This window comes from Ahaetulla prasina, chromosome 3, assembly GCF_028640845.1.
Source record: "Ahaetulla prasina isolate Xishuangbanna chromosome 3, ASM2864084v1, whole genome shotgun sequence".
NCBI classification, from domain to species: domain Eukaryota; kingdom Metazoa; phylum Chordata; class Lepidosauria; order Squamata; family Colubridae; genus Ahaetulla; species Ahaetulla prasina.
Window position 1 is genome coordinate 164,289,295 of NC_080541.1, and position 23,651 is coordinate 164,312,945.

The 23,651-nt window shown below is 37.0% G+C and overlaps 1 protein-coding gene across 10 annotated transcripts in view; it reads right to left on the bottom strand.

Moving 5' to 3' along the window:
* The window catches only part of NFIA (nuclear factor I A), a 336,917-nt gene that overhangs the window by 244,087 nt on the left and 69,179 nt on the right, over positions 1 to 23,651 (bottom strand). For 3 of the 10 annotated variants that reach the window (XR_009154605.1, XM_058178422.1, XM_058178419.1), the window contains exon 3: positions 2,458 to 2,538. The exons of 6 other annotated variants lie outside the window; for them this stretch is intronic. Coding sequence is in view for 3 of the 4 variants with exons in the window: in XM_058178422.1 (XP_058034405.1) it covers positions 2,458 to 2,538 (81 nt within the window). In the remaining variant the exon portion in view is untranslated. Of the gene's footprint in view, positions 1 to 1,170; positions 1,227 to 2,457; positions 2,539 to 23,651 lie in introns of those variants that run through there. One more of the 10 variants, XM_058178426.1, reaches the window with a different exon arrangement.

The following is a 23,651-nucleotide window of genomic DNA, read 5'->3' on the forward strand; positions in this document are numbered from 1 at the left end:
TCTAAAGGTGAAAGATTTACATTATCTGAAGAGAAACTAGATAAAGTCTAAACCATGTAAAGTCTATGGCTAAAACAAATGTCCCAAAAAGCATAGGCAATTTGGATTTTGAGACCAAATCACAGGCTTTCTTTTACCAGAAGATAAATTGGTGAAGTTGCTCCTCACCATCCAAATTAGCTTTCTGGGACATTCCCTGCCATCTCAGCTTACCTCTGTCTTGTGGAGGGAAGGTAAGCATTCTTTCAAATGAATCACAGGGTTATAACTCTTATCATTTTTTATTTTATAAAATGCCTACTGGCTTTGAGAGATACTTACTAATAAACTTTGGAGATTGCAATTTTGTAATATTCTAACTTTCCAGGAAATTGCTTTGAAATAAACTAATATATAAAAATTGAATCAGGTAATATGGAGCCTATTGAATGCTATGGGAGGCGTCTATACATTTGCAAGTGCATGTTTTATTGGGGTCCTAGGTGTTGAAACATATAGGACCAAAGTTTTGCATTATAACATATTTGCTTATTATTTCCATTGCTAACAATGATCCATTTCATTAAAATACCAACTGTCTCTCTCTTCTATAACAGGGGTCTCCAACCTTGACAACTTTAATCCTAGAGGACTTCAACTCCCAGAATACTTTGCTGGCTGGGGAATTCTGGAAGTTGAAGTCCTCCAGGCTTAAAGTTGCCAAGGTTGGGGACCAGTGCTGGGATTCAAGTAATTTAACAACCGGTTCTCTGCCCTAATGATTTCTTCCAACATCCAGTTTGCCAAACTGCTCAGAAAGTTAACAACCGGTTCTCCCAAAGTGGTGCGAACTGGCTGAATCCCACCACTGTTGGGGACCCCTGTTCTATAACTATAGAGTTATCTTATTATGTGCAACATGGTTGCTTTATATTTTCCTTATTATATGCTATAAAGGATACAATTAGTCTGTCATAATTTTCTCAGTTATTGTTTTTGGTATTTCTACCGAAAGGCTAATATAGTCAAACCTGTACAATGTACCTTCAGAAAAGAGTTTAAAATAAGACAGTGACCAATGGATTCCTTTTATTATGGTATAATGCTTCAACAATGAAATTATATTAGAATTCAGCTCAGGCGTTTCAATTCAGCACAAATATATTAACAGAAAGCTTCTACTTACTTTTTATTTCCTGCTCTGCACTAAGTCACATATAAACAAAGAACAAATAATCGAAGAATATCTGAAAAGAAGGAGATTTCTGTGTGGTATGCTTTTTTCAGGGAGCATTATTTCTTCAATATAATACTTTTGATAACAACTTTGAAATATAATACTAGTTTGTTGTTTCTATCAAAAACAATTCTAGATGAGCCAGTAAAAACACCTTCTACTTTTTGGTTCAACATATGTACAATTACCAATTATGGTGTAAGTTTTCCATGGACACAATGATCTTATTAAATAGTAACACAAATTATACCGTTAGATTTATTATGATATCATACAATTAATAACTCCATACTGCAGAATAGATATTAATATTAGAATACAGGTACAACCTAGGAATGCAAATAAAAAAAAACATTCATGTCTATAAGGTAAAGGTTCCCCTCGCACATATGTGCTAGTTGTTTCCAACTCTAGAGGTTGGTGCTCATCTCCATTTCAAAGCCGAAGAGCCAACACTGTCTGAAGACGTCTCCGTGGCCATGTGGCTGGCATGACTAAACGCCAAATGCCCACGGAACGCTGTTACCTTCCCACCAAAGGTGATTCCTATTTTTCTACTTGCATTTTTTACATGCTTTTGAACTGCTAGGTTGGCAAAAGCTGGGGCAAGTAATGGGACTTCACCCAGTTATGCGGCACTTGGGATTCAAACCACTGAATTGCCAATCTTTCGATTGACAAGCTCAGCATCTTAGCCACTGAGCCACCTGCCTGTCTATAAATTCAGACAATTGTGCAAAGTACAAAATAAGCAAAAAAGAAGAAATACTAGATCATTATATTTCTTAGATCAACAAATTACAAATGGTTGAATGACTAATTCAAGAATTCCATTTAATAATTGAGTTCCATAATTTTAATTTTATTCTTTTCATGGAATAAAGAATTGATATTTATTCTTTTCACTAAACATGACTCTAGTCTGTCAGGCAGTCAGAATCTGCCAACTGCCTAGAATGCTCAAGACATATTGTTTAATGTTTCATACTTCTCCAGCAAGTAGCACAAAGCTATTAGTGGTTTGCCCTGCTAAAAGCTCAGCAGTGGGCATAAACGAATTTAAGATGCAATTTAAAAAGGGAATGCTGGAACACAATGTAATGCAAACTTGTGCTTGTTTCAAGATGTCTAAACTCTGACCACACCGTCAGTCTGGCAAAAGGCAAGGAAGGGAAAAAAGGTTCCCTATAAAAAGTTCTCACACCCTCTTGGTTTAAGAGACAGTGGATATTAATCCTCACCCTGCCTGCTTAGCTTCCTTTTTGTGGTCAGCTGAGAAGCTGTGTGGTTGGTCTGAAGAAGGCCAGTCCCATTTTTCTCCCCTGTGTTAAAACAAGAGAAAGTTGGTCTGTTACACAGTGAATAAACCACAGACAACCCTCTGTACTGCTGCTTTTCCTTGAAATGTGGCCTGCAGCTATTCGACTTTCCCCGAAAAGTTTTAATTCAAATCATACACAGTACTGCGAGCTGCCACGTTTCCAAATGTACACATTCCTTTCTAATCTGTGCTCTTCAAAAGTGACAGATTCTGTTTTTACTGATACCCAGACTAAATGCAATGGCCAGGATCCAAAGACTTTGTGAAACGAAGGTCATGTGTTCACTGAGAAGTGGTAAGTCTACACTGTGGATGATCTTTGAGCTGCAGGTGGGGCATTTCCATTCAAAGTATAAACAATTTTCCCCATATAGGGGGAAAAACGGTATGTCTAGGAGAATGAAAAGAAAAGAAACCTTTTTGTCTTCATTTTCTATTTTTTAATAGAAGAACTTAAATCATGAAAGTTCTCAACCTAAATTCTGGAACTGTACTGTTTAGATATTGGTTTTTCATTTCAGTGGGAATGAAGCATATCGTGAATCTAAGGTTACTTTGAACATGTTATTCTCAAAGAGTGGTTTTCCAGGATGCACTGCAAAGGGATATAGCAGAAGTACAACCTAATTTTGGATTTTGGACTATTATGGGAACCGGCTGGTCACCACTCCAAAGCACACATACAAATATTGAGAAGAGTCATCTTTAAACTTTCTAATGATACTATAGTGTAGGGGTCCCCAAACTCTTCAATTCATTGACCCCTTCATCAAATTTCAGATTGCTCATCAAGTCACAAACATCTATGATATGAAAGTAACAACAATAATGGATAATTCTGTCACCCCTTAAGGGTCAAGAATGATAACTTTGGGAAACCCTGGTACAAAAAATCTTAGGTGAGATGTCAGCCCAATCATTAAAGTTTGTAAAGCAAATTACAAGTTGATACAATGTGAAACCAACCAACTGTGGCTTATTCAATAAACTGTGGCAAAGCAAGCTGTGATTTAAGACTACATGTAATCTTCATGTCAATCTGAGTCTGTTTTAAAGGAACAGTCATATAATCGTAAACCGCCCTGAGTCCTTTGGGAGAAGGGTGGTATAGAAATCAAAATCATCATCATCATCATCATCATCATCAGTTTTTGTAACCTTCTGACAACCAAATTTAATGGGAAATCCAGATTCACTTAACAACCATGTTACTAACCTAACAAATGCAATGCTTCACTTAACAACTGTGGCAAGGAAAGTCATAAAATAGAACAAACTCACTTAACAAATGTTTCACTTAGCAACATACATTTTGGGCTCTATTGTGGTCGTAACTCAAGGACTATCTGCAGTGCATGCCCATTTAGTTTTTCAAGAATGCTGTATTACTGGAGTCCCAAGGAGGCATAACCACTCCAAGATGTCCATGCTGCTGTAGAGCTTGTATAATACTCTACTCAGCCAAGTATTGCTACACAGGGATAATGTAGTCAATTGTCACTCTACAAAGCTGCAGGTTAGATTAAATGGGTTGGACTGGACTAGGTAACTGAGAAAGGCTGCTCAAGAGCTGTTCTTTTAGAAGTTTAATAACAGTGATGTTGCAAAATTTGCTGCATAACCCCACCTGTTTTATTATATTTTAGAATCTCGGCCATATGGAGCAGTCTGGTTTGAACAGAAAATAAGCCTGGAAAAAAACTGACATGTAACCAAGACATTTGAACCAATCTGTTCAAAGAAGTCCTCTGAATTTCACATACTTTTCACTTCAATTTTAAGGGCTGCAATCAAGAAAAGAAAAAGAAAAAGAAGTGGACCTTTTGCTTTCATAATGTGGAGACAATAACTTGGTCCTTAACACCAATAAGACCAAGGAGCTTATAGTGGACTAAAGAAGGAATAGATTAGATTGCTTATCAATGGAGACCAAGTGGACCAAGTGGCCAGTTTTAAGTTTCTGGGTATTATCATAAAAGAGGACCTGACCTGGGGTGCTCACATTGCAGCACTGGTCAGAAGGGCCTAGCAGAAATTATACTACTTGAGACTTCTCAGGAAACAACAAATGAATGAAAAACTGCTAGTGACCTTCTACTGCTGCACCACAGAGAGTATTTAACTTACTGCACCTGTGTATGGTTTGCCAATTGCACAGTGGCAGATAGGACAACACTCCAGAGGGTTAACATCATTGCCCAGAGGATCACTGGTTGCCATCTCCCCTCTTTGGAAGAGCTTTACAGCTCCCGTTGCCTTAAGAAAGTTCAAAACATTCTTAAAGATCCATCTCATCCTGGGCATCCCTTTTTTTTTTAACTATTACCATCTAGCAGACTGTACAGGATAATAAAAATAAGAACAAATAGGCTGAAAAACAGCTTATATCCCAGTAACTATATTGAATTCTACTGTATAGTGCAATATTAATGCAATATCAGGGGTTTTCAATTCAATTGTATAGAATGCAAAGGATGTGTGTTTGTGTTTTATTTTTATCGTTATAATATACACTGAAGATGGCATTTAATTTCATTGTACGAAGTGCAATAACAATAAAGTAAACTAAACTAAAAATGGGAAGAAAAAGTTTTTAAAAAATCAAGCTCTAACTAGTCAGGGAGCATACTATTATATAAAATCAAATACATTTTTGTTGAAGTTTTCTAAAATTTTCTCTCACTAGTACTCATCTGCTTTTCTGATATTTGAGAGGAAAGTTAAGTGGATAACTACTCTATTTAAAAAAATAAAATATACTGGCTTTTAATAGAGGTCATATTGGCTAGCATAATTAACTTGGACTCAAATTAAGAGATATTTAAAAGATGGGTAAAGGCTTCAATCATATGATTACAATTCTTATGCACAGATAACTAGGTATAATCAGTAAACCCTCAAATTTATGGACAATAAAACTCTTTTTGAAGGAACACTGACATTTTTTCACAAGAAAGAGAAAGGGCTGAGACTTCTGCTCACGAGTTTGGTATTTTTTTGTTGTTTAGTGCACTTAGATCTTAGTGGACTTTTTCCTGTTGCATAGTAGACCTTTAATCACTAAGTAGAATAGAATAAAAAATAAAATAGAAAAAATAATTGCTACCAACCTGCCTTCCATTGAGGACCTGTATACTGCACGAATCAAGAAGAGGCCGTGAAAATATTTACAGATCCCTCACATCCTGGACATAAAATGTTTCAACTCCTACCTTCAAAACGACGCTACAGAGCATTGCACACCAGAACAACTAGACACAAGAACAGTTTTTTCCTGAAGGCCATCACTCTGCTAAACAAATAATTCCCTCAATACTGTCAAACTATTTACTAAATCTACACTACTATTAATCTTCTCATCGTTTTCATCACCAATCTCTTTCCACTTATGACTGTATGACTGTAACTTTTTGTTGCTATCATTAAGGGTTAAATTGCAACCTATGACCATCATTTGTGTTGTAAATGTTGTACCTTTGATGTACTTTTTTTTTCTTTTTTCTTTTTCTTTTATGTACACTGAGAGCATATGCACCAAAACAAATTCCTTGTGTGTCCAATCACACTTGGCCAATAAAAAATTATATTCTATTCTATATTGGTAATATCGATCTCTGAGTACCTAAGCATTAAAGGATAATTATTATGTATCATTTTTTTCTCCATGAATTCTGGGGATTTATACTGTAAAAAACTTAAACATGATTATTTTCCCCCACTGTTTTAAATTTTGAGGTTTTTTACCGCTCAAATTCATCTCTTATAAAATTTCCCTGCATTTTCTCCAAGTAAAAGCTCTTATAGAAGCCTTATCCTCATCATAAACTGCCTACAATAAAAAGTTCACCATAGGGTACAAAGTCCTCTAGCATACAACATAAATTGCAGTCTATTTTGACCAAGAAAGCAAAAGCATTTTATTGAATCATCTGGATTTTGTTACGGGAGAAGAAGCATCGCAAATTCCTAGAAAAAGAAATATATAATTCCTCTCAATTCATGACCAAGCCCACAAGAATAAAAACAATATTTCAATCTATTCTGAGAAAGCTATGTGGATTAAAAGTTTTAAGATAATTTCTTACTTTCATAACCATAAACTTTATACAAACCACTTTTCATTCTAAGAAAATGTATTACGAAATTCATAAATAGAACAACTACAATGGTTACTGTAATATCAATTTGGTGGGTTTTTTCCCTCTCCAACAACAATTTTAGAGAGAGTGTTTTAAAAAGAGTAAACTCACAGTTTGATTCATATCTAAAATATTTTCAGAAACCTACAGCTTCAAATAAAATAGGGTCAAAATATAAGAAACGTTATTATTGCTATTTAAAAACTTACTTTACAATAGGAAGTTGGAACAATGTAACTGCAACATAATCAGCTTATGTCATTTATTATAATTTGTCAAAGGAGAAGCTTGATAGAGCAGAAAGATTAAAGGTTTAATTTAATTTAATTTTTTTATTTGCTTCAGGAATTTTAATAATTTTAAGAAGCTGCGTTGCCTTAGGCCCCTTATTAATAGCCTACAACCTACTGATGTGTAATTCTGACCTGAACACAATGAACAGGTCCCCTACAATTCTCATATCTATAAATAGATTATCTATTAATAGTGCTTGACACCTGTTGTGTTTTCTAGCCGCCTCCTTTTTAAATGATCACTATATATTGCATTTCCTTTTCTTTTAAAAACAAACTATGATGTGCTATTACCAATAAAATAACACCGAATGTAATTTTGACAAGAAAAAATTGTTTCCTTCAAGTTAATAAATTTTAGGCATGCCTTAAAAGGATGATAAATGAATATATCTTAATGTAGGGTATTCATTCATCAAGGAAATGCACTGTCTTCAGGATTCAATTCAGTTCCCAATGAAAGTTGTCAGACAACAGCTCAGTTACTGGATTGGGATATATGACAGAGGTTCAACCTGGACATTCAGCATTTTCCAAATAATCATCCAATAATACACACTTCCACATAATACAACTTCCCTCAAAACATTTCCGTTTTTGCTTCCGGGAGACAAAACTACTAAAAACCATTTTGGTTCACGGCAATCTTGCAATAAATTGCTTCTACATTCTTCGCTGCAGCACTTGGATGGCAAGTCCCAGCAAATCATTCACTGTAAATAGAAACTACAGTTGGCAGTCACAAAGCTAAATCTCTCCCTCTATCTTTCTTTTTTGATCATCCTGAAAGTTAACTTTATATAACAGTTTTAGGGAAAACTGTACCCATTCTTTTCAGGGTGTCTCTATCTCAAGGTCCCTACAATAGTGTGAAAAGTAATTGTAATGGGTTGTTAGAGTAACCTTGAGGAGCTGGAGCAAGAGTCACAACCAAGACCAGGATCACACAAAAGGAATTTGAGTCCAAGACAGAAAATGTAATTTGAGAAAGCTTCTCAGGCCTGAATCTCCCTTTTTTCCCCTTGTAGATGAAAGGGAGGGAAGAGAGAAGCACATTCAGACTTGCAAGATTCTGTTATTGTAAACTTATAATAAAATAATTAGCATTCACAAGTTTGGTTTCCTACTCAGGTCTATTTTGAAGGGCACCCTATGGAAGACGCAGAAGGATTCAGACTCATGTTGGTTCCATTTAGAATCCAATTCAGATCTCTCTCAAATCAACATACCACAGGTGAAAAGAAATTCTCCAATGCATTGAGAAAAGGCATGAATAAAATTAGAAAATTTAGAAAAAAATGAATTCTTTGTCCAGAAGCTGGATAAAATAGAAAGAGCTAGGATGTTTAAACATAGGTACATGTTTTGCCAATGCTTAGATAAAAGCAGAAAGTCTTATTTTATTGAGTGAACAAAAAATAATAATGAACAATACAACTCTAGATTGTGTAATATACTATCCTCTCCAACTATCCAGTTAACCATTGTGGTGTCCTGTGGCAAAGAAAATGAATGTTCTTATTTAATAGGTCAATGTAAAGATGCAGCAAGAATACAGGACCTCATCCAATTTCCTCTGGCCCATTAATTTATTTTCTTCTGTAAACACAAAGAAACAACTTTTTGTAAGAAACACCAACTTTTTTAAAAATATCGATGAATTTCACAACAGGATCAACACCAGTAATTGCCAGAAGATTCAGTTAAACTGATGTATTGCTACCCACTAGACCAGTGATGGTGAACCTTTTCGGCACCAAGTGCCTAAACTGGAACACATGTGCATGCATGTGTGCACCAGAGCCCCAGAAACTCTGAGACCAGCTAGCTGGTGCACATGCGCAAGCTGGCCACCTGGTCTTTGCGTTTCCAGTGCACCAGCTGGTCTTTGCGCTTGTCGGAGCACTTGAAACCCGAAGACCAGGTGGCAAGTACGCACATGCGCACTGACCAGCTGTTCTTTGGGTTTCTGGGGCTCCGGCATACGCAAAGATCAGCTGGCCACCATGCATGCATGCGCTGGAAACCAGAAGAGCAGCTGGTAAGTGACACACCCTTATGTAATGGGCGAAGATATAACATAACCAAGGTTGGTGTTCTTGGTCACTGAGCCTGGACATTCTTTTAAATACTTTTAAAAAGATGTCAAAACTATTTAAGATGCCAAAACTACCAAAACTATTAATCTGCCTTATATATATGACATAAGAATAGATATAAGCCAATAAAATAGATCTCGTTATAAAAGAATTGAAGATAGGGAAAGTGTTTTCACTGTACTTCTCTTACCAAATCAGAATCTACTCCCCATATCAGTTGTGTAAACTGAGAAAGTTTAGGAAATTCGGCATTTGTCATGTTGCAAAGCAATATTATTCCTCCCAGAACTTTCCACTACTCTTCAGTAGACAAATAAAAAGGCAATCACTGTATAGGTTTGAACTAAGCTAAAATCACTAATAATGACCAAAATCTATTCATAAATCAGTGCAGTATGCTTTCTCATTCTTCTATGGGCAAGATACACCCAGTCATGAGCCTAGGAATGCAAGTGTGGCCATATTGTTTTCAATTGAGTGCTGCCCTCCAATATCACATTATCTCATGTCCCATAATCATGACTGGCAATTCTTCAAGCTATCAAGTGGATTGTTTTCTCCGATACAAATCCCATGATCCTAGGAAGAGGGCCCCTTCACCTTAAAGGCCTCCAAGACCTTCTTGATCTTTCTTATCGGTGAGTGTTTCTCTAGAACAACATAAGCCTAGCTTTCATCATTTTCCTCTCCCTTCTCTTGCAGGGAGCAACTTCCTGCAGACATCAGTGTAGATTAGGGGTGAGCAAATATGGCAACTTCAGAACAACCTGTGGACTTACAACTCCTAGAATTCTTGAGCCAGCCATAAATACACGCCCATTGTCAAGCATCCAAATTTGGATCATGTGACCATGTGGATGGTACAACAGTTGTAAATATAAAGACCTGTCATGTCGATTTTTTTCAGTGATGTTGTAACTTTGAACAATAAAAAATAATAATAAGCAAGCAACAAAGCAAGCAAGCAAGCAAATAAATAAATAAATAAATGGTTGTAAATTGAGGACTACCTATAATGTGGCTTTAACTTTGGGTTCCCTGAGCAATGCCTCACCAGATATACAGATATTACTGTTATATAACAGGTAATACCATTTTTATGAAACCTGAGGTAATTTAGAAGTTGATTTAATATAGATTGGTAATTTCCCTGTTAAACAAGGCAGTTGTTAAGACAGTCATGCTCCATTTTTTGATATTTTTGCCATGGTTCACTACAGTTGTTAAGTGAATCATGTGGTCATTAAGTGAATCTGGCTTTCCCCATGACTTTGCTTGTCAGAAGCTCCCTAGGAAGGTTGCAAGTGACAATCCCAGCACCCTGGGATGCTGCAACCCATCACAAATACACTCTGGTTGCCAACCGCCCAAAATTTGACCACATGACCATGGGGATGTTGCAATGGTTATAAATGTAAAGAATTGTCTCATAAGTCACTTTTTTCAGTGCTGAACTCTGAACCGCCATTAAATGAATAGTTTGAAGTTGAGGAATATATCGATTTTTAAAAAAAAAAAAAACTACATGGAAGTGTTTATACTCTGACATCACAGAGTATTTTCTAATGGGATTTATATTACATGCCGTAATACTGGAAGCCACTTCACTAAACATAAAATGAGAAAAAGAATATATAAAAAGGTATAGCCAGCATAACAGCCATACCATGCTGATTCAAAGGTAATGCAAAATCCCTGGATCTACTTTTACCCTCCCTAGATTAAAGATTAACAGAAAAAAACATGATTCCTACCTCTCTCTTATGTACACACTTATACAGAAGTATACAAGTGCCCCAAGAACTGTGTGCATCAGTGTGAAATGTAAACACTCTTCAAATATCTATGTGCCTAGTACAATTCAAACACAGAGGTTCAGGCATTATAGTTTTATTGCACAACCATAATTTATGCCTCCTCCTTAACTGTCTTATCATGAGCTTTGAAAATAACAAGAACAATATTTTGTGCTGTGTATTTTTAGTACAGAACTCTGTGCACTGCACTTTCTCTGACCTTTGTAGCACAGACCTCCCCGGTAATGGTGTTAATTCCATTTTCAATACATGGTAAAGTAAACCATGTGTCAAAGCTAGACAAATGGCATTAACTTTGTGCACACTTACACAGGAGTCACTTCAAACAAATACATTTGGGAAAGAATGAAGCAGACCTGAAGAGGAAAGGAAAACTTTCATGACATTTAGAGGGATCGTCCAGGGCAAATTTTAAGGGGTAGACTGAAATCTACTTTGTATGAAGTTTTCTCCTCCTCCTCCTCCTCCTCCTCCCCATCCCTGCAAAAATTACTTAGGAGGTTTTTAATAGCCATGTGGTGCAGTGCTTTTATCTCAACAGCGCTATCAATACTATAGTAGAATATTTATTTGATACTAAAGCAAAGGAAGATATCAGCTAATAAAATATTATAGTTGGGTCTTGTATAAACGATCTTGCCTTCAGCAGACTGCTCTATACATCAGGCAGTTCTTAGCTATAAAGAAGCCATCCCTTAAAAACATCACGTTAAATGTAAATGTTTAAATCTTAATATATATCCAGGTATTGCACTCTAAAACATATGGTACAGACCTCAATGAATATTTTCTAAATCTGCATAAACCACCTCTTTAGATCTAACATTTTAACAAGCAGTATCATTGTAAACTTTAACCCCGGAGTTTACTTTGATACTTGTATTATGGTATTACTGTTATCTATAAATCTTACTTCAATAATCTGGTTCATTTAGGCTGATTTCATGCATCCCAATGAACCATCTTTTAACATGACATACATGATCTAGGATAATAGCTAGGCTTCTGTGGTCTCCTTTCATCTTTCATCTCCTAAGGGAAAAAAAAAACCTCTAGAATTGATTTTTCTGTAATGATGGTATCTACAAGTTTCCCGTTTGAATGACAAGGACAGTTATGACCAACTAAATTACCAAATTTTCTAAATTCTCTGCCAATTGCTCATGCTGGTTAGGGCTGAATCTTGTTTATGACTATCATGTTGAACCATGGCCCAGCATGTCTGAAAATGTAACTACATTCTGAAATACTTTTTGAATTTTTAAATTAATTTAATTTACATTAATTTTGGATGATGTATAAATTATTTTTCTCTGTTTTCACAAGAGAGGTGGATAAGACTCAAAAGAAAGTAGATGCATTAACAGAGAATATAAATCAGTTTATACTTTATCTGAATATAAGAGCTAAGTTTCTTTCTCAGCTTCTGAAAATGTATTTGTGAATTAAATACGCAATATATCTAGTTTCCTGTTATTATATTGGAACCACAGGGGAAAAAATCATATGATCTTTAGAACATTGTTGCTTACTTAATTAATATCTTCCCAAGTATTCTCAACTAGAGCTACTTACAGAGTAAGCCCACATTCAAAGCAAGGCATGAATAATTCAAAATTTTAAACCTTGTTATTTACAAAGATGTCAAGTTCACACACTGTCAACACTAATAAAACTTTCAGTCTTCTCAAACCAAAGACCTCCCTCAATTACGGTGTCCATCCTCTCAAAGAATCCAAGGCAAAGTCAGAGCTGGGTAGTCCTTTAGTGAGAGAAGAATGTCTGCAAAAGGAGCTTTGTGTTGGTCCAAGAAGAGAATGTTTTGCATAATCAAGACTTCCCACCTTTCACACAAATATCTATTCCATATTATAGAGATGAAGAAGATGAAATGCCATATCAGGAAAAATACAAAATAAAAGAGCAGGTTAAAAAATACAAAAATCTCAAACAAGAGTACAGTTATTCGTAATATAAATTATGATTGGAACCAGGGGTGAAATCCAGCAGGTTCTGACAGGTTCTGGGGAACCGGTAGCAGAAATTTTGAGCAGTTCAGAGAACCGGCAAATGCCACCTCTGGCTGGCCCCAGAGTGGGGTGGGAATGGAGATGTTGCAATATCCTTCTCCCAGGAGTGGGGAGGGAAATGGGGATTTTGCAGTATCCTTCCCCTGCCACACCCACCAAGCCAAGCCCACATAACTCGTAGGAGAAAAATTTGGATTTTACCACTAGTTGGAACTAGAGATAGTAGGAGCAACAAATCTCAATATCTTTTCCTTCTGAAGGTAAAGGCAACAGAAGTTTTAAGAATTTCCCAGTCTGTTGGCCCATTACTATACATACCACTGAACACTTTTAGCTCAATAACAGAAGGTGTTCCTTATTTTTTTTTTAAAAAAGTGAATAAATTCCTTGCTACTCTGATAATTCTATTATTAAAAGCCAAATGATTTCATCATGGTGAATAAGGAAATAATATCATGAATGTCATAGATGACCCTATGTAAACTAGTTGGATGTATCATCCTGCTAGAATGGCTCCATTGTCAAATATCAAAGAAAGTGTGCTCCACAAATATTGAATTGGCCTTAGTAGCCAACAAATCTTTCTGGTTGCCCTTGAAGTTGACCTTCCCATGTCTTTAACATATTCTCTGATGTTAGACCAATTTTAAACAGATGTTATAATGCTTCTAGGCAACTTTATTGGTATTTATTACTTTAGAAATAAGCAAGATTTCTGCTGAAATCCAGAGATACATCGTTGATGTACATTACGCTTCAGGGCATTCTGCAATATGATTTCAGCTGATAAAACACTATTTGGCTTCAATGCTCTCCTAGCTTATATTAAAACAGAATGCACGCCTAAGTTTCACCATTCAAAATATAAGGAAAAAATAAATTAGTCAAATACAATAAAAGAATCAGTAGTTAAAGCTTAAAACAGTGCAGTTAAATCAGTTACAACACAATAGTTAGTAATAGCCAAATTAGTTCCATCTTGAGAGGCATTGAAACTATCTGTCTGTCTGTCTGTCTGTCTGTCTGTCTGTCTACAATTACAACTCATGCAATGCATATTCAACAACAGACAAGATCAGCAAGTAAGCCGTGGATAATGTCAAGAGTTTTATTACTGATGCTTCAGCAAATTGCTTATAGACCCTCAGAGGATCAATTCATCAATTCGGATTGTCAACATCTAGATATATGTTAAAAGTTTTTACTGTCCTCCTTTAAAACACAAATGATTTCAGGGGCATACAGCCAAGTCAAGTGACAGCCGTGAGCTGTTTGGAGGATAAACCTCAGAGTTTGGTAGTTGCAATCGAATCCAGCTGCTTCTATGGCAGCATATGGTTAAGTAAATCATGCCTGAGGGCAGGCTGGATGGTAAGCAGCCAAACCTCTTTTAAAATGGGCACACAGATTATTAAATCATCTTATTGCCAAGCCGACCACATGAAGACGCTTGCTGGTCTTCATAAGACCCTATGTGGTGGCCTCCTGTAAACTAACCCTTGCTTAGACAGTACCACAAAAATTAAGACAAATTGTGTGGCTGTATGAGACCAGAGCAGTGCCAATGGCCTTATCTGAAAACTCTACTAGGGAATAAAATGTTTCCGTGTATGGTGTTAAAAGCAATGTTCCAGATCAGAACTCTTTATGATCAATAAGCCAGCATCTATTGCCAGGACACATTTTCATTCAGATGAGAAGTTAAATTCTGATAACCTATTTGCACTGCATTTTCCAGGATATTAAGCACATCAACGTCTTAACTGACTAACTGTACTTCCTGTTAAGCTTAATTCTGATTGAATCCTTTAGACTTAAAAAAGCGAAAGAAATCTGTATGCTTCTTTTGCAAGTCTGTTAGCATATTGTTTGTCAACCTCAACAACTTTAAGATGTGTACTCTTCCAGCATGCTGGCTGGGGAATTCTGGAAGTTGAATTCCACCCATCTTAAAGATGCAGAGGTTGAGATGTAACATAGTACATCATCTGTAATGTCTCAGATACAAATACAGCGATTTGGGGAAACTGGAGTTCAATTTTTTTTTAAAGTTTTTCTTTTATCAACACATTTTGAAGTTTCAAAGGATGATTATTTTCCTTTAACTTTAGATCAGGGTTTCTTAACCTTGGCAACTTTGAGATATATAGACTTCATCTCCCAGGATTCCCCAGCCAGCAGGCTATACGTTGAAGTCTATATTGCTTCAAGTTTCTCCGGTTGAGAAATCCTGTTTTAGACCATTTAATTGAGGTATCTTCCTAAACAATAAAAGAGTATGTATTGCAGTGACCATAAATGACAATATATCATGTAATTCCATACATTATATTGTAAAAAAGCAGGTTCTGCATTTGCTAGTATTGTTGTACCATTGACTTTGCCCTATTATTGGCCATTTTTGGACTAGTGGCACCAGGCTAGAAAACGAGACATTGTGAGTTCAAGCACCATGTCATTTTTCTCCCCCTCAATCTTCCCGAGTCTTTGCGTCACCCAGGGTCGGGTCGGTGTCTGGGGCCGTTCTGACAGCTTGAACAGCTCAAGTTTCAAGGAAGCTGCTTTAAATTTATAGGAGATTCAGGTTAATGTCAGGGTTCCAAGTAACACCCCCAACAAAATCAAACTCCAAGGCTTGAAGTTCCTCAAAGCTAACTTTTATTAGAGATGTCATATTGGCACATCTGGGAAAACCCGAATCTGAAACCCGAATCTTTGGGTTTTCCTCACCCAAAAGAAAGTTCAAGACCTTGCCCAAATCTCCCATATGTCCACCACAGCTCCAATCAGTTCTTTCTTGAACAGAAGACATCCTCTAATTTCTTCTTTGCACAGCTGTCGGACACCATGGCCTTCAACTTCTATAGATTATTTTTTTATGATTAAATCTACTTCACTCTTGCAACCCCCCCCTCCCAACTTCCCACGGTAGGATTGTGGGCAGGCCTGGACCCTGAAGGCACAAAGGTAATATGGCCTCCAGGCATGACACACCACCTTAGTCATGAAAGCCAGCTGGGTGACTTGGTCCATTCATTTTCTCTCAGCCCAACTCACCTCACAGGGTTGCTGAAGGGAAAATAAGGAGGAGGAAGGCACATCGGGTATGTCTGCCGCCTTGAGTTACAATAATAAAGGTGGGATACAAATGAATAAACAAAAATAAACAAAATCTCTGCATAAACAAGCAAATGTGATTCAGAGACTGAATCTCCACTTTTTCTTTGGATGAAAAACAATTCCCCACTCATACAAATACAATCGTTAAAACTATGTCTGCTGTATAGGGATAGTAATGTTTTCAGCAATAAGAGTTTTTCAAAGTGGAAATAATTTTTGTATCGTATTTAACAATGCAGGTATTTCCTGAAGAGCCTGATCCAAAGACAAACCATATTTCAGCATGCATAGTTTTCTTAAAATCTTTTTTAAGGCCCTGATCTCTTGATTCTGAAAGAGGCTGGAAATAGAGTGAATGAAATAAGTTTCAGTTCCAAAGACATTTATTTATTTATATTTTTTTATTATTTATTATACACCATAGGCATTTACTATCAGCAGGCTTAATTCTGCATGTATTCACAGAGAAGGACAAATTGAGTTAGGGGATTAGTCCCTCAGGCTTTGTCAGAGAACTGATTCAAGAAGTAAAATAAAAAAGCAACAAGCAAGAAAAAGCACACGGGGCACAGAAATACAGCAATACATTTCTGCAGTTAATTGACCTACAATCCAACAGGCAATTTGTTCTTCCTCTCCTTGACTTATGACTCTCCTTTCTGATCTCTCTTTAATTTGTACTCCTTACTGCATCTTCACACAGTGCTCTGGTAAATTTAATGCAAATCTCATTATTTTAACCTTACTTTAAATGGAACCAGTACTTGTAATTTGCAAGTACAGTGCAGACTGTGAGGGCAATGGCTTGTAGTTTAGCATGTTTACATACACACTATGTCAGCAGAAACCACTCCTTACCACAGAAAGATTGTTGCATGCGCAAGAAATAAATAGCCTTTGACATGCTGGTTAATTACATCAGTTAGCTACTATCAAACATGCATGAATGCTGTGCTAATGAAAAACCTTCACTGTGCAAAATGGAATAGATCAAGATATCGGCAAGTACTGTACTAGTTAAATCTTTATACAAATGTAAAGCAATAGTATTAGAGCGGCAGGCTTTAAGATAAATAGAAAAAAGGTTTTATATAAGACAATACGTATGCTAATGGACACTCCACGCTACAAATACAAGAAAATTAGAATATTTAAATATGATGTTCAGTCAAATTTAACCATTAGCCTCCAGGCCAAGGACTGTCAACAACTCCCCATTAATCCATGGCAAGTGACTTAGTTCTGCTTCTTGAGTGAGAAGCTCTTCACTTCCATTTCTCCAAAAGCAAATAAATCTCTGTCACCTAAAGTTGGTAGCTTTGTGAGAAAAAATATTGCTTCAAAAAAGCTACTTGAAAATACAAAGGGGACAGAGTCTGTCTGTCTGACATCTATCTTAAAGTGACCAGATTTCAGCGATGGCAAAGCAGGACACCATTGACGGGGGAGGGGGTGGAGGGGGGGCTGCGCATGCGCGCTGAGTCTTGCCACCTGCCTGAAGGAGGAGGAGCGGCTGCTGCTTCTCCGCTCTTCCAGGCAGGCTCGGCTCTCCTCTCGGCTCTTCCAGGCAGGCTCGGCTCTCCTCGGCTCTCCTCTCCGCTCTTCTCTTCCTCTCGGGTGAAGTCAAGCGGCGTCTCTCCTCCCTCTCGTGCCCCCTTCTCTGCCACTCCCCCTTCTCCGCCTCCTCCTCTCTTGTGTTGCCGCCTCCCATTTTCAGAATGGGAGTGAAACAAAAAAAAATCGGGACTTTTTGGAATTGCCGCGGGACGCGGGACAAATTATTAAAAAGCGGGATTGTCCCGCCAAAAGCGGGACTTCTGGTCACTATAATCTATCTATCTATCTATCTATCTATCTATCTATCTATCTATCTATCTATCTATCTATCTATCTATCTCTCTCTCTATCCATCCATCCATTCATCCATCTAAAACTGGTATAGGTTAATGTGTGATAGGCTGCTTTGCATACAAATATCCGTTCAACAGTACTCTAGATGTCCTCAAGTACTGTGAGCTTTTAATCTTCATGGATCATTCTGAATCATACTGATCTTTAAGGAAACGGTTGACTTTACCTAGATGCTTGCATTCTACTGAAACCAGTAAGAGTGAAAGCAATTGCCTAATGCAAATGCCTCCTTAAGAGCTTTGCTTAAATGAATTCTTAAAAAGCGTGAATCAAGCATCCCCAAGGAAGTTGCTAAAGGACACAGGAACAGAAACAGAAAATGTCACTTAAAGTAGTCACTTGAGACTCTTAAGTATTACGAGTCATTCCAACAATCCCATCAGCTGCATATGAAGTGATGAATGGATAGCCTTAAAAACATTTACAACAGAGCACAACAACAGTTTTTACTAATTAAATAAACAAAATGGTTTTCACATTCAACATACTTAAAAATGATATGGCCAAATCCTCTTATGGAACGTATCTTCACTGCAAGAACTGGAAATGAGTAACTGGATGCTGTTATATCACTACAATTAATGCAATATAATATTAAACTAACGTTAACACTAAACAGGTTCACACTGCAGGAAACCATTATATGGTTAGTCTCTGCTTCCTTGTGTTGGTGCTTAGAGACCTGATTAATTGTTCTTTGTGTATGTTATGGGGGGCAGATTATTAAGCTAGAAATGAATGACAGCTTTGGAGAGCAAACTGTCCCTTTTTCTCCTGTTAAAAAATGCTGAATAAAATTTTGAAATCACCAAATACAAACAATTTTATGATTACATTTCACTGGCAGAACTGGAAGTATGTCTATAAGTGAAATGTTGAGGGTTACGTGCAGATTGCAAGACACAACTTGTAATCTCTGTAATGTCAAGCATTGTGATTTGTGATTTCCATTATCTCTGGAAAATGTGAACATTCTTTTATTTCTCCAGATGGATACAGTCCCCCAAAGCCTTGGATTAATCTCTTCAAAATACATCAACAATTTGTACTTTTTAAACATGATAAAAGAAAGAAATGATTAAAATTTATTTGGAGTAAACACAGTATGTTCAAACTAATTTTGTAATCCTGAAATGCAGACCCCATCATATCAAGGACCAACTAACATCACTGAACCAAAAAAACACTATATGCTTCTTGGAAAAATCTACTGCATCATTCCTGAATTTAGAACACTACACACTGATAAAGGCAACAGCTCTTAGGATTCCATTTCATTTGAATTCACAGTTTTGGGATTGCAGTTCCAATATATCAGGATGGCTAGGATGGGAAATGTTGGTGTACTATTAACATAAGACAATCCCCTTTCACTGATACTAATTAGATTTCAGTCATGATCTGCAAACCCAGTGGGTCTGGGTATACATGCAGGATTGTTATTTCAATAGCTAAAATAAATTGTCTAATTCTATCACTGAACCATAAGCCTCATCCACAAAAGCTAAGGAGGAAGAGATCCTCAACAATATTTATGATTTTATTTTATATAGGAATAGGGACAAAGTAATTACTTATTTTAACTGAATAACATAAAAATAATTCAGTGTAGTTTAGCATTTTTCCTTTGGAAGATTTCATTGTAATTGATATGGGGGGGAGAAAATTGATCTTCAGTTGTTCATATAATTGTTAAGCTATAACTACAGTTATAGCTTCCCCATTTCTAGTTTTCATAAGGGTCTAATACATTAATATTTGTTAAATCACATTTTACTTAATAAAAGATCTTATTTGGAGAAACTTTCTGCCATATGTGATCATTACATTAAAGATTTTCACAACAAAATTAAAATTCCTCATAAACTATTAATATAGTTCTTTGAATTAAAGCAGAACCAACCGTCTAGACCAGGGGTGTCCAAACTTGGTCCCTTTAAGACTTGTGGACTTCAACTCCCAGAGTCCCTCAGCCAGCAAAGCTGGCTGAGGAACTCTGGGAGTTGAAGTCCACAAGTCTTAAAGGGACCAAGTTTGGACACCCCTGGTCTAGACTAATAAGATGATGATGATGATGATTGATGATGATGATGTTGATATGGCACTGGGCAAAGAAACATTCTTAGATAGTACAAATTGGCAAAATTTTGTTAAAACATCAAAGAGAAAATCAATATTCTCTTCTGCAAGTTATGTTCAAAAGTTCATAAATTAAGATGAAAAGTCAAAGTGAACTTTGGAAAATAGTATGTTTTAATTAAAATTAACATTTTTTTAAGGTTGGTGTAAACAGGAACTCTCTTGTTAAATAAATTACATAATTTCCAACCATGACAGAACAAAAGCAAAATGGAAAGATTGAAAGATTGAAAGCAGGGATGTGGGGGTTTTTTGGCATTTTAGGAACCATCATAAAAAGATCATGAATCTTAATAAATTAAAGGCATTGGTTGTGTCTCAAAAGAACATTTATATTTTATGGCGATAGAAACTCAAAAATTAATTCTGCACACAGCAATTATCCTTCAGCAACTTCATCCTTAGTCTTGGATCACAAGAATTAAACTCTCTGGTTGCAAAAAGCAGAAGCTACCTACAGTATTGTTTCTGATCTCCAAAACTTAATATACTATACCAGGGGTCTGTAAACTTGGCTCTTTTAAGACTTGTGGACTTCAACTCCCTTGCTGGCTGAGGAACTCTGGGAGTTGAGGTCTACAAGTCTTAAAAGAGCCAAGTTTGCAGACCCCTATAGTATACCATTTTATCTATGTAACAGTAAGATATTGAGCCCCAAAAGAACAAACTTAAAAAAATTGCAATCCTAGTTTATTCTATAACAAACTTCCACTTGCTGATCCAAGATTTTCTTAGCTAGCTGATGAGCATTGGCATCATCCATTGAAGTTCTTTATTACTCATTGTTCTATACGTTAACACAATACAAAGAGTTATTGCAGCATAATGCATCCTGCGCCTTTCCTACCGCACATGTGTGTGACCTGAAACACATAAAAAAGATATGGAACTTATACCATGACAAAGCAATACTCATTTTGTTATTTGTCATCCCACTGGGAGCAGCTTGCTTCCTGGGACTATATCTTTAGCATTATCACAGAAATCTGCCTATTCCAGATAGGAATAGATAGAAAGGACTTGATAGGTGGATAAAAATGCAAAATCTAACATAAACATCTGGCTCATTGTACAAACTACAGTAATAATAAATACGAATGAATAATATGAAAATAGTTATTCCAGCTAATTTTGACAGTAAGGGAGCTAAAATGTATGCTGATTCATTCATGCAACTCACTACAGGATTATCATAATGGATGACTTATCACTTTTGAAGTTTCCATAAAGACATAGTTATCCCAGTGCATACAGAGTACACCCAGAGGGAGAAAATGAGTTGTCAGCTAATTTTTTTTATTTTTTTTGGCAGCCCATTGTCAATAGGAGAATCAATGGGAAAGAGCAGAGAAATTCACCATAAAGAGGGGAAATAAATAATAGGAAACAAGGAAGAGAGAACTTGGCATGGCAGAACTTGTTGGCTTGACTCTAATGTCCAACATTCTCTCTGTTTTCTGTAAAAGTCTTAATGGCCAGGTGGGATATGTATCACATTTACCTACACTGGGCTTTCAAAAGCTCCCAGAGAGTATGGAATGGAACGGAGGTCTAACACTTTATTTACACCCATGTCCATGCAGAATTCATGGGACACTGGGCAGACTTGGAGGCAAGTTTTTGTAACAGATTTATAAACAAACATTCAGTACATGAAAATCCATGCAAGTTTATCAAAAGCATTCATCATTCAGCACGCTATCTGGGTAAGCAGTAACATGCTTCTGACGTGAAGAAATCCTCTGTTTACTTTAAGCAGCCTTGGTTTTTATGAGAAGTCAGCCAAGGCCCCAGCAGTCTAGCTCAACAGGGAAAAGACTTAAAAGGTTCCTGAATTATCTGCTGGATTGAGCTATAACACATGCAGAAGCCTTGCAATAAAGAAAAAAAAGCTGTGGATTATATCCTGTCAGCAGCCTCCTGTTTAAAATAAAAGGACTAAAAAAAAAGATGAACCACAGATTATGTCTGCTGACTGTTTAGCTGATAAGCATGGTAATAAACAGGCATTTAGTAAATATCAAGGACCCAAAGAGAAAGCTGCCTCTGTCCGCAGTTCATAGCACATTACCAAACCAGTTTTATCCAACATTTCCTCCTGGTCTTTTCCTTCACTGCTTGCCCTCTCTGTTTGCTTGACCAAAGCAGTCAGTATTTCACTGAACCTGCATGAGTCAGCATTAACTGGGCAGCAAGCCCTGGACTGAAAATAAAAAACGCAACCACCACAACTTTCCTTCGCAACATATTTCAGTCTGATGGGCTTGCAAGTCATGCAAACCTTAAACAGAATGGAGGGAAGTCACCATAAATAATACCTTTTTTAAAAAAAAAATCAGGAAGACTATAACAAATCAATATTGAGATTTCATGTGAGCTTTTAAGTTTGGCTCCTGGTGTTAATTTTCTTCTCGGTACAGGGTTTACATTTTTTCCCCCTGCCGTCTGCAGACTCCTTATTAACCGTAATGTTGATTACACTCTTAGGGCATCAACTAGGTTGCATATAATTTGTCTAATTAAATGTAAATACGAGATGTTTTGTGGTACACCAGCGTGTCTCAGGCTCATGCACGCAGACCTTGGGCTTCATGCTGTGGCCTTTAATGAGGACCTAAAACACCAGTTTAACTTGCCTTCAGTTCATTCGCCTTGTTAAGATTTTTAAACTCATCAAGAAAAATAGCTTTATTAAGTTCATGGAACTCTTGAGGGTTTGGGGCTAATCAAGAAGGAAAAGAATGGCCAATCAAGCAAGAGTCCTCGGCTACATGTTGTAGCTCCCATCCACAAGAGCATGCAATCCAACAACACCTAGGAGGGAAACCTTTTCTGTCACAGCACCCACTCTTTGGAAGTTCAGAGATCAAATTAGCCAAATCTTACCGGCTTTTCAGAATAGGCTGAAACCTTGGCTTTGGCTTCTGGTCTGGGGACCTAGGAAGGTGAGGTATGGAGCTTGCAAAGTGGCTATTGTAGAAGATGACCAGGCTGAAGCCGAGGGAGGGGTCAAGCATATCATCAGTTTTGAGTCCCTTCGCACCCACAAGAGATCGAAGTCCATCCCACCTTGAATTCTGTTGGCCCTTATTTACCCCTAATTTCCTTTGCTCGTTAGTAGTTCAGATTCTTGTAAAGTGTTTTAGCATTCTGATGGGCAGTCTGCTAAAATAAAAGCAAGGCTATGGCATACACCTGAAAAAAAAAAACTGGAATGTCTGTAATTGTGGAGTCTGTCTGGCAAGAACAAAGAATGTTTATTCGCAGAGAATATGCACGTTTAACACTTGTATCAATTCTAGGTGGTTAGAGGACTGATAACAGTAACAAAGAATTAGACATCTTGCATACCTCAGCTAGAAGTTAGGATTAGGGATGGCCTGGAGCAGGGATCTCCTACCTTGGCCACTTTAAGACTTGTGGACTTCAACCCCCAGAATTCAAAGCTGGGGATTCAAAGCAAAGCTGGCTGGGGGATTCTGGGAGTTGAAGTCCACAAGTCTTAAAGTGGCCAAGGTTGGAGAGCCCTGGCCTGGAGAAAATAGAATGTGCATTAGATAATTCCT